Source organism: Agrilus planipennis, unplaced genomic scaffold, assembly GCF_000699045.2.
Source record: "Agrilus planipennis isolate EAB-ADULT unplaced genomic scaffold, Apla_2.0 scaffold40, whole genome shotgun sequence".
NCBI lineage: Eukaryota > Metazoa > Arthropoda > Insecta > Coleoptera > Buprestidae > Agrilus > Agrilus planipennis.
Window position 1 is genome coordinate 313,266 of NW_020438938.1, and position 12,661 is coordinate 325,926.

Sequence of the window (12,661 nt, forward strand, 5' to 3'; positions counted from 1 at the left end):
ATAGCACCGTAAAATGTGGCATGTGTTTATGTATGAAAAAAATTAAGTTTTTACTCTTAGAAAAGTGTTAATTAGTTTATTGTACGTAATTGTACATATAATTAATTAATTATTTGTCTTGTTCATGTCCTGGACAAAAGTTTACTTGTTTTTATTCTTACAATTAGTAAAATAAACAAACAAAATAGAAACAAAAAACGATTTAGCCCACAAAAAAAGGCATTAACAAGACAAAAAATTACCTCAAAAAAAAAAAAAAGAAGTTGTGTACCTGAGAAATTTGAATTCCTTTTCACTAGGTTACCGAAATATTGCACATAATGAAAAAGAAAGCAAATCGTTTTGTTTTGTTAAGTGTAGGTACAAAAAAAACATAAAATATGCAGTATTTAGGTAATTAGTAGATACATACAATAGGTATGTGCTTAGTAGGGTTAATTAATCGATTAATTAATAATAATAATAAGTATGTTAGTGTTTGAGTTCGTCTCGAAAAATTTAACAGTTCGCATTAAACCCGAGAGAACTGACGAGCAGATGGCACTTTTTGTTCTGTGTGTAATATTGTACTCTGCTAAAGCTATCCTTTTGTGATGTACTTTAAGCTTTAATTAAATAAAAAAAAAAAAAAAAACAAAATTATAAAGAAACACCTTAATTTAAATTCGTCAAAATAAAAGAATAAGGAGAATCGTCTTACTTGATTCAGCTTAACGTGCATCAATTGTAGATCACAGTCGTTGGGTGCTCTGGGACTTTTTCTTCTTTTGGATTTTAAACCAACCAGCGGACTTTTCCGGATCGCGTGGCATCGATACGGACCTGGACACGTCGTGGTGATATCCGTTTTCCTTGTTGTTGTTCCTTCTTCCCAAGGATTCCACAGACATGCTCTTCTGGGACATTTTTTTATCGTCCCTTTCCCTGTAGTAGCGATTATTTTCTTTCGGTTGTCTCTCTTTTTTCTTGTACAACGTTGACGAGGAGCCTTTCGAAACGTCGTCTTTCGATCGCCTCAACGTTTGCGTCAGACTCTCTTTGCTCCTCGATCTTCTGCTCAACGTCGAGTTGTTTTGGTTCGACTTTTTTGTTTCGTTCGCTCTTTTCTTCAACGTCGATGAACTTTCCTTTCGGCTGGTGCCGTTTCGTGCCACCTTTTGTTCGTATTTCCCGTTCTTTGTCGTCTTTGGATACTGCGTGTAGTCGATGTCGTAACTTTCTCGAACGGGACGAGGTCTCCACGGGGCCAGAACCGAAAATGACCTGCTCAGAGTCTTCTTTTGGGAAAGGATTTGACTGGAACCGTTCGATGCAAGCTCTTCACGAGAGGCTGCCCTGCGACCGTTCCTTAAATATCCAGGACCCGGTATATCGCCAACTGGAACAAAAAATATTTTCTTTGTCTCGTAATTCAAAAGATTCATTTCTATCAGAAAGATCCAGACTTTGTTAGGCTAGACAAAAAAAAATGTCTTTCCTCTTCCTATGGGAGTGACTTTGTTTCACCGTTATACCATTATATACTGCGGATAGAGAAGGCTAGAAATGAGAAAATATTACGTAGCAGTAGGAAAATTAAAAGGGGTTGGAATTTAATAAGAAAGGCTACAGATAGGATGGTGGGACATCTTCTTAGACCTGATGGACCTAGTGAGAGACGTATTAGAAGCAGAAAGAGGAATTAAGAAACGAAGAGAAGAAGATTACTTTTCCAAGACCGTAGCCAGAGTACTTACTACTTAATGTTAATTCTTGCGCCTTTTTGCTCAAAGAAAATTGTACAATTGAGTTCATTTATTCAGATTTTATCGATGTAAATTGATGAATTTTCATTCTTAAATTATATTCAATTCATCTAGACACAATAAAGGCTGCTACTTTCTGTTTTTCTCTTAAGGAAAATTAAACTATAATTTGTAATGCAATACATAGGCAACCNAAATTATATTCAATTCATCTAGACACAATAAAGGCTGCTACTTTCTGTTTTTCTCTTAAGGAAAATTAAACTATAATTTGTAATGCAATACATAGGCAACCCAACATACAGAAAATATTACAACTTTAATAATTAACTATAAAGGAAGTTCGAAAACGTTTTTGCTGCCGAAAATAACTTTCTGAATTATAAAAAACACAATATTATCCTCGAACAAATAAAATATTAGGTAGAAATAATTAATTAGGTGCTACCCAATATTTTTAAAGACACACCATGTAAAATTTGTTTGAAAATCATTACATATTTTTATTTGGCGTCACTAAAAAAGTATTTAGTTACTGATTACTGATTTGTGTTTAATTTTTATTAGAAATTATTATTTAATGCCGAAAATTTGGCATTCATAAAGATATTCAAATGTTATCAATAATTAATAAAAATTTTTATTGAAACTTTTGGTGGAGGCGCCGGGACANCAGAAAATATTACAAATTTAATATTGTAAGTATAAAAAATAACTTTGTCAAAAGAAACTAAATACAATCCATGTACAAACCACAAAATAATACGTAGAAATGATTTATAAGGTATTAAGCAATATTTTTGAAGACATTTTCTTGTGAAATTTGATTGAAAACTTTTACACATTTTTAATTGGAACCGATAAGGAAGTATTTGTTTACCATTTATGAGTTTCTGGTTAATTCTTAGTGTAAATTATCGTTTTAATGTCGAAAATAAAACATCGATGAAGATACATAAACGTTATTACTAATTATTAAAAAAATTTAATGTAAAATTTTGGTGGAGGCGCCGGGACACTTTAAGAAAAAGCCTGTAATTGAGCTATAATTTAAATTTCGTTGAAGTGGATTGATGAATTTTCATCTTTAAGTTATATTTAATCCAAATATATGCAGATATAAGATGGTAATTTTGAATATATTTTTCTTTTAATATTAATTAATTGAATTATCTTTTGTACTATATTGTATGGGAAACCCAATATACAGAAAATATTACAATCCTAATAATTAGCTATAATGAATTTTAGAAAAAGTTTTTTACACGAAAATAACTTCCTTACATGACACTGACTATTATTGTCAAACGTAGAAATAGTTAATTATTAATGCTTTTGTTAAAAGTTCTTGTAAAATTTGATTGAAAACTCTTAAACATTAAATTACTAGAAGTATCTAATTTTGTATCATTTTGAACATAAGTTATGATTTTTTGTTACCGTTAATTCAAGATCCTTTTTGTACGAACAAAATCTGAAATCTACATGGGATTTTTCGCAATTTTTACGAACGAATATCTCACTTAAACTGTTTAATTTATTACTCTAAACCAACCTGAAATGAAGCTCTCAAGGTGCTATCCGAGGTTGCTACATTCACTGTGATAATCATATTTTTCGTTATTATTATCTACTTGTAGGTACAGTACAACTCAGAAATTGTGAGTAAAATTTTTTTAAAATCCTCAAATTCAGACTTAAAATATTCCAGGGCAGAGTGAGGCTACCACTGGCATAGCAATTCATTTTACGGCACGGGGCGAAGATGATTAATCCCATATAAGGTTAAGCATTCAGTCTAGTGTATATATCCCCTCATCCCTTTCGGCTTTCCTTTAAAGAAATAAAAAACGAATGAAAAAAATGAGGTTTTCTTGTTCTATTTCTGTGAGTCATTATGCTTAAAAAACGTCCCAGGAAATAATTTTTTTTCGAGGCCTGAATTTACCAACACCATTGCCTCTGACTACGGCCCTGTACTGTAAATACTACATCGACGACGACATAAAACTAATTATGTGTATTCCTACGGAATTGTATTTTCTTTTCTGGGTAAAAGGTACTCCATTTCCTTTGCTCTACCCCTGACAATTTGTGTATTATAAAATTAAAATTCACATTTGCATTTAAACCTGGCATTAGGATGAAGATTGTCTCAGGATAAGAAGGAGTCAAGTGTGTGTCCTACTAGTTTTTAGGGTGGAAATCCAATGCGGATGATAATAAAAAACACAAGTTATAAATTTTCTCTGGTTTCTCATTTTGAATTTATCTTCTTTTGCTTACCTGTTGCTGCATGAAGATATACGACACTCCTCTGCGACTGCTGGCTGCTATCTCCTTCAGTGGAACTCTCCACCGAACTCACTTCGTTTCGTCTCCTCCTGCTTCTGTCGTCTCTATTTTTGGACATTTCCCTGTTGGTCCTGTGACTGGGTGACATGGGCGGTTTCATCGCAAGCCGTGATCCTCTCGTATCTCTGTCCGATTCGGAAACGTCGACCATCGATTTGTAACTGTTTTTCCTGGTATACACGTTGGGACTTCTTCTGGTTTCTTCGGAGATGTTGTGAAGTTCTCGGGAAGACTGGCTGCGATTCCTCTCGTTATTGGCACTCGATAAAGTGCTCCTGTATTTTGCAGAAGGCTTTTGGCGAACGCTGTCGTTCGATTCGATATCGGTATCCCCGAAGAAACGAAGATTTTTTGTAGGAGTTTGTTTTGGTAGATACTCGTCTTCTGTACTCGTTTGATTTTCAGTTTTCGACTCCTGATATATCGAAGTGTATTAATTACTTAACAGTTACGTTAAATTCTTGATTTTTATGAATTTATTAGCAGCACATTGTCAAAATTTATCTGAATGCTAATAAACTTTAATTGTGCTTTGGATTTATTATTGAATTGTGTTTTATATTAATTACGACAACAAAACAAAATAAAGCTTAAACATGCCCCGAGGTTTGGGCTCAAAAATTGATTTATAATTGCTAAATTAATGACAAGACATTTTTATTTATTAGGCAAACAAATCCTTAACATAAACCTAATGACATAAATATCAATTTCCGGAGGCTCTAATCGAGAAAATTTAATAGAGTATTAAACGCGACACAATTATGTCTACCACTTAAAGATTACTATTGGTAAGGTCTATTAAAAATGGGACAATGTTTAAAATAGTATGCCCATACATTAAAATGTTATTTCGTAATCAATCGGCTGAAATATTTATTGATGGTCGAATAGTCCGCGTTAGAACAACAATTCCTAAATTCCGTAAACTCGCTAACAAATGACGGAGCGAATTTCTCTACAAAGTAGCGATTTAAAACAGTCGATGATGTTATGGCGTCAGCAGTTAATAATTATGGTATAACTTACCTTCTTCGGTTTTTTGCGCGATAGTCTATCTAACGACTTGAACCAGCTGCCGTGTGTGGGCTCGATTTTTCTCGGAGTTTCGCGTGTAGGACTAGGACTTGGAGTTGACAATCTTCGTCTGCTGAAGTAGTCGTGGCTCTACAGTAAAATCAAGGAAATAATAAATAAACAAATTACGATGTATGTAAGTGCGTAGGTGTCTTACAGAAAAGAAGGATATTGGGGACACTATGGAATACAAATAAAAAAAAAAAATAATAAATTAAATGGCACCGGTTAGTTAGATCTTCCCTTACATATAAGTGCACAGTTGCACTCAGTGTTATTAAGTTTGAATAGTTATTATGCAAATTAATGTCTTAAGTCATTTTAACGATGAGCCTGTGCCCCAGGGTCGGCGGCGCGCCGGCATCAAGGAGATACTGTAATATTTTTCAATTTACTGATCTCATTGTAAGCAATTTAAATGCGGTTGCCAAGTGAAGAAAATTGATTACAAAAGGTGCGTTATTTTATGAAAACAAATCGGAATAGTTTCTTTGCGTACTGGTTTCCCTTTTACGTACCTATATCTATCAGATAATTACTAGTTTTAACTACGAATCATTCTTTAATTAAGCAGTAAAATAAAAAGAAAGTATGATAGTCTCTCCCGGCTCGGGGGGTCCACACTTAGGAAAGAGCATTGCACTTTTTTCCCCGAAAGTACGATGATTTTTTCCTGATTTTACAGGTGGTAAAGTGCAACACAACTAAGGTTGCCACCTTTTCAGGCTTTACATAAAGTATTTCTCGACTAAAAGGTTAAAAAAAAAGTACTCAGCATAAAAATAAAGTATTTTATTTTTTGTTTTTAAAAACATTGTTTTGGTACACCTAGCAGCCAGTAACAAATTGCTGTCGCTCTTAAATACATTAATAGCCTCTAAACATGACAAACAAAGATTTAAGTAAACTAAAAGTTCATTTTTAATTAGTTTTAATGAAGCTTTATTCCTGTCGTCCCGCCACTTTGCGTTCATAACAGAGAATACTCTTTCTGTAAATGCTGAAGTGGCCGGAACGGACAGCAAAAGTGACACTACTTTGAACAGATTCGGGAAATCAGGTTTTTCCGTACTTAGAAACATTCTCAAAAATATAGTATTGTGCAATATTATTGATGTAAGAATACTCTGAATTTCGAATAATCGCTTACAAAATTACGATGTTTACTTAAGGCCTTAAATAAAGTATTTTTGCACAGTCGAAATAGAGTACAATACCTTATAATAAAGTACGGGTGGCAACCCTAAACACAACCCCCCGGTAAGAAATCGAAAAGAATATATTTTTATTGTCTGTTTGCCTTGCCGATACAAGAAAATTTATAATGGATAAATATTAACCATTGTGGGTTTGTTTGATTAGATGGTGGAAGATACGATGACGATACAGAAAAAAATCGTTCATGAATGAATAGAGACAGTTGTTCTGGTAAGTAGTTCGACGAGGAGGCGCCATGGGACTGGATCATATAAAGGGAACGACGTTCGCAAGAAAGGTGATCCACTGCAACTAGGTGATTTATGAAAAAGACCATTGCCAATTGCATTTATGTCGCTGACTTAACCGTGAAACCAACGCGGAGGTTTTAAAGGCAGAGGCGGATTTGGCCAATTATTCATACCAACAACAAATGTAGCTGTTGCAGTGGCGGCTTGACCACAAGAGCTTGGGAGATGCATGTTCGATTCGTACATAAAAGTAAAAATAACGTTGTAAACCAGATCGTAGCCAGAGTGTGTAATCAGTAGGGATTAAAAAAAAAATCAGGGTAGGCACAAACCCGATTTCTTTCACATCTAAATCTACATATTTTAAAAAGTTTTTTTTTAATTTTACAAAACGTAGTACTACCTCATCATCATCATAAGATCGTCAGTCCTAAGACTGGTTCGATCTTTGAGATAATTTTCGCGTTTTCCTAAAATTAAAACATGCCACATCCTTAACTATTTCTGACAGTAATCTAATCTAGGTCTTCCTCTACTCCTCCTAACTCCTGTTTTTTCTTTGGATAAGTCTTTGACTACTACTACGTACTTAAGGTTAATTCATGATCCTTTTTGTACGAAAAAAGAGTCGTACTTCCAAAGACTTAAAAGGTATTACGTAGAAGGGACGGGAAAACAAAGGGTGGTATAGAAGTCAATACGAAAATGGATAGACAGGAAGATAGGATACCTTAGGAGACATGAAAGAAAGTAGTGGGAAACATGATAGAAGCAGAAAGAGGAGTTAAAAGGGACAACATGTACACCTTTTTATTACTTTTCAAGGATGAATGTTTGGTCCTTTTTGCACGAAGAAAATTCTACAAAGACTTGAAGTACTTTTTATTAATTAGTATTTGCTATAAGGAATAAAAAAATTGTAATCGTCGGTGCTTAAGTTAATTAAATTTTCTTAAAAGTACCTAATTCAATTATTCAGTTTTTGTGTAGTTTTATTTGCATGCCAGAAGGATCAAATTTGATATTGGCTAATAGTTGTTGTGAATTGTTAATGTTGTAAAATGTTATTGAAAATTTTGGTGGAGGCGCCGGGATAAATTAAAATAAAAGCTATAATTGAGCTGTAATTCTGGTTCCATTGAAGTGGATTGATGATCTTTAAATTATAGTTTTTTTCAACTAGACGTGTTTAGGGATGTCAAATAATATTATTCATGTTTTTACAGTAAGCTAAAGTATAACGTGTAGGTAATACCCATAATATATGTATAGACAACTCCAAATACAGCAAAATTTACAACTCTAGTAACAATTATTAAAAAGAAAATTAGAAAACATCATTTATCACCAAAATAAATATTTTACGTAAAACTGAATATTATCCTTGAACAAACCACAAAATAGTACGTAGAAATAAAAATTAGTTACTAACTACTATTTTTAAAGATATCCTCTTGTTAAATTATGGCTTGAAACCCTGAGACACTTTTATAACATTAAATTAGTAAATGTTTGAAATAATTATTTGTATTTTTCACTGTTTTCTTTTTACTCTTCCCCAGAAAACTATCGGGAAATTCAAATAATAGAATAAGAGGTCAAGTGGAATATTCCACATTTCGGTCTGATTTTTGAAGAAATGCTGGGATAATTTCAAACAAAGGTTACAATTGAGGTATAATTCTGGTTTCATTATAGGTATGTTATTTTTTTTTTTTTGATCTTTCTATATTCATGAAAATTAACTTGAAGAACGCGCAATTAAAAACAAACCATGACAAGTTCGAGCGATTTTCTGCCAGAAAATCCATGACTTAATTCAAAATTTTCGGTTTTATTAATATACATAATTAGCTTGATTAGCCCATTTCCCACGCTGTTCCAAAAAAATGTGCAAAAAAAAAATAGAGCGACGTTGAGACAAAAGAATTGTTTACTTACAATGCTGTTCGATTTTTTCTAACAACGATTTTATAAAGCGGGCTTTGCAGGAATCTTGGCCAAGCCATAATCGGCATTGTGTAGGAATTACTCCCTTATTATTCCTACCACACAATTACTATTGTTCGCGACACTTGCGTCCTTCATGCGGCGAATTTCATACAGACGGAGCACGGTTTAACAAGCACTCCGTATTCATACACAAATACATATAGATATATAAGTAAGTATGTAATGTGTCCAAAGGTGAAAAACTATGTACCTATACACTGTCCATTAGTGCAGTCAGCTGTATAATAATATTTATCAGTTTTCATATTGTGTGACGCAATACGTAGTTTCCATGCGCCCACTCTGATTTGCGCCCATTTGGAGAACAAGTATGTGCCGCGCAATTATAATTTACAATGAACAGGAAGACAAGTGTGCAAATTTGAATAACAATCGTCCGAAACAATTCGTCGGAGAGCGCAAACAACAACAACTACTACAGGTGGCGATTAATAATGGAGTTTGTGGTGCTTATGATTATCACTGAAATAATAAAATTGTTCAGCTTTTCTGAAATATAACGCTAAACAAAACCTGAATAAAAGGGATAATAAGATAATTCACGACCGGCGTTATCCGAAAAGATAGTGGGAGATCTGCGATCTCAGGGAACGCTAATAAATTTGTTTATCGGACGTTTGATCAAAAGTTGTGGTTCGAAGGACTTTAGGACTCCATCGGTGGAGAAATAATCCTACATAAAGTAGATAACGGAGGTATTGAAGAACAGTATGTATGAAAATAAAAACAAGTAAAACGAAAATACTAATATGCAAGGGAAGAAGAAGTAGGGGAAGAGCGAATATAAAGATAGGAGACGAAAAATTAGAAAAAGTGGATGATTTTAGGTATCTAGGAATTCAGATAAGTCAGGACGGAAGGAGTAGTTGGAATATAAAGCAGAGGATAGAGTAGGGTCGAATCGTCTTCAATAAAAAGAAGTCACTTGTATGCTCGCGAACGATTAATTTGGAAATTAAATAAAGATTGTTAAAGGTGTATGTTTGGAGCACGGCATTGTACGGGTGCGAAACATGGACAGTGGGAGCGGCAGAAAAGAAAAGGTTAAAAGCGTTAGAAATATGGTGTTATAGGCGAATGATGAGGATACCGTGGATAGAGTCTATTAGAAACGAAGAGATATTTGAAGGAATAGGAGAACAGAGGACTCTATGGAAGTCAATAATAAATAGACGAGATAAGTTTATACTACACCTTCTTAGGTATGAAGGTCTAGTCAGGGACATATTAGAGGCAGAAACGGGAGGTAGGAGGGGTGGAGGTAGACTTAGATTAGATTACTCTTCGCAAATGGTTAAGGACGTTGGTTGTTCTAGTTCTGCGGAAATACGAAGATTAGCTCAACATAGGAAAGAGTGGAGGTGCGTGTCCAACCAGTTTTAGGACTGACGACTTTATGATGATGACAGTAGACCAAGACCATCAAGTCTTAATATCGAGTACTATTCTGAAGACTCGAACATTAGTAGTACCGGTTATATTTTCAGTACTACTTGAATAGGTCGTGCAGACTAAAACAACCCAACAAAAATACTTTGTAGTAAAGCCAAAGGGTTCACTATCTGTATTGGAGAGACATAATAATTAGGTAATTACTAGAAACGTTTTTTAAGTGGATTCGACAGAAACATTGTATATGAAGATTGTTTTGTTGCTAATGTTCTTTACTCCTTATAAAGTGCGTATTTAATTATGGGCACACCTATGTGTCTAGTTAGCGTAACTTTTTGCAGAAATTCCATCGGTAGGTATTAGCGGTAGCTGTTTTATGGACGGCACAACGGGCCATATATTTATGAAGCTGTTTTGTTTGGTATTTCACGGCCTCTTCAGTATCTGATGATCTGTAAGTAGAGTGCTTGTTTGTGTGCGTGCCTGTGCGTGTACGTGTTGTTGTGTGCGTTCGAATAAGTATGTTGTGTATGTGTAATCGAGACGACGACGGTCGCGACTCCACGACTGGACGACCTTCTTGGTCCTTGCAGTGTCAGTTCAAAAAGTCGCCGACCATGTCTCTGCCATATATCTCCCTTTTCTCCTTCTTTTTCTTCTTCTACATTATGTGTGCCATGGTGAACTGCCCCATTCGATACAATAATATAATACCTAAACATTGTTTTCATTACTTTTATTTTTTTTCCATTTCGAACCATCAAGAAAACGCCACCTAACCAAAACTAATCATCGTCATAAAGTCGTCAGTCCTAAAACTGGTTGGATACGCACCTCCACTCTTTTCTATCCTAAACTAATCTTTGCATTTCCCTAAAACTAGAACAACCCAAGTCCTTATTACATGAATACTTAATGGTAATGTTTGATAGTCATTTTGTGGACGTTCGTGAAGCACAGGGAGCATCTTTAAGTCGTCAGGAAATCATGTCCACGGTAACGGCATTCGATGGTACCGTTAAGAGCAAATACATCAGGCAGAAAAACAATTGTCTGTCCATCAATCACATGTACCTACGTCTGTACAGTTGTTGAAAGAAACGTAATATTCTGCGGGTCAGGCGAAGAAGTCATTCGGAGATACATCGACTGATAGATAGACAGCTGAAACAAGACGTCGCGAAAGCAAACAGAGACTCATGTCCTGATTCTTTTTCTTGCTGGTTTTATACCAGGGTTCGTATGTCTTGTTAAATACGCGAATAGCGCATACGTCATAGTTCAAGTCTTTTTTATGAAATATGAAGATTGGAAAAACTTTGGCGGTTGTTGTAGAACAAACAGAATAGCTCAAAACCCCAACGCCAAAACAGTTTACTTCAGTCCCTGAAGAAGGTAACTTTGTTACCGAAAAGTGCTTCGGACAACTACAGTGTCTTGTTTTGGCGTTGGGGTTTTGAGCTATTCTGTTTGTTCTTTTTTATGACACAGGTAGAACATATAAACTAGTAAATTCAGCTTTTTTGGACCAAAAATATTCTTTATCGGTCCACCTGTTCAGACCAGGGTACATTTACCTGCCGTTTCCTTGAAACATTAAGTTGGAAATTCAAATATTCAATTTTGTTGGTTTTTACAAATATGTATTATATGTAAGTGGTTTAGGTGTAATTTTAGGGTATCGAACTTGCAGGTAACAATATCTTTAAAATACTTATCTTCAAGTGCTTAAATAATATTAGAAACCAGTTGGTTAGCACTTTCACCCCTTCCTCTATCAGGGTGGAGATTATGTTATAAACAGGCTGACACACTCAAAACAGAGACATCAAAAAAAAAAATAGAGACATCACAAAAGATCAGAAAGACATCAACAAAGAACAATTAAGACAACAACAGACATCAATTATTAGCATCAGTGTAATCATCAAGTTCAGGGTCTTCAATATATGTAGTAACTGTATATTTGTAAATAAATATTATTAAGTGCAGTTATTCGTGTTATTCATCACTGAGGTAAATTATTTGCACTTACAATCCTTCCAAAAATTCGTGTGCTCCCTCATAGGAGAAAGAAGTGGCGCGGCAGCGCAAAATAAATAAAACACCACCCTAGATTTTTACTTCCACCTTTCATCAAACTATCCGTAAAATGTATTGCCAATCATTGAAACACAAGTGAGTAACTCTTGTGTTGTTTTCAAGGTGCATTCCATTTTATCTAAAGTCAAACGAAAAGCTTAACAGAGGCTATTAAACATTATACATCTGGAGCATTAGGGACAATAAAAACAGATTTATGTGAGTGTTTGTTCACGGTACGCGCGCTGTTTTATTCTTCTTCTTCTTGTTTTTTCTTGTCGTCGAGTAGGGTTGAGATAAAATTTTATTCTCGCATTCATTTAACTACGCCAATAAATACGGCGGCACGGCGGACAATTTTCTTATTTCATTCACAGTTTTCGGGTTGTAAACGCGCGATCGTAAATGCACTTCAAGGATAACATTGTGCGCATTACCCGATCTTAAACTTAACGTTTCGCCGATCGAGAGATGCTCGCCGCAGTTGTTATCTAACCGCTACCAGCGGGATATCAAAGGGCGACGGCGAGAAAGCGGACTTGCAAGCGC

The 12,661-nt window shown here is 34.8% G+C and overlaps 1 protein-coding gene across 1 annotated transcript in view; it reads right to left on the reverse strand.

Moving 5' to 3' along the window:
• The window catches only part of LOC108740889, a 61,226-nt gene continuing 48,565 nt past the window's right edge, over positions 1-12,661 (reverse strand). Inside the window, exons 6-9 of the mRNA XM_018475399.2 lie at positions 5,130-5,267; positions 4,032-4,515; positions 701-1,378; positions 1-605 (exon numbers count right to left, since the gene is read on the reverse strand). Coding sequence (XP_018330901.1) covers positions 732-1,378; positions 4,032-4,515; positions 5,130-5,267 — 1,269 coding nt within the window. The 3' untranslated portion in view covers positions 1-605; positions 701-731. The remainder of the gene's footprint in view (positions 606-700; positions 1,379-4,031; positions 4,516-5,129; positions 5,268-12,661) is intronic.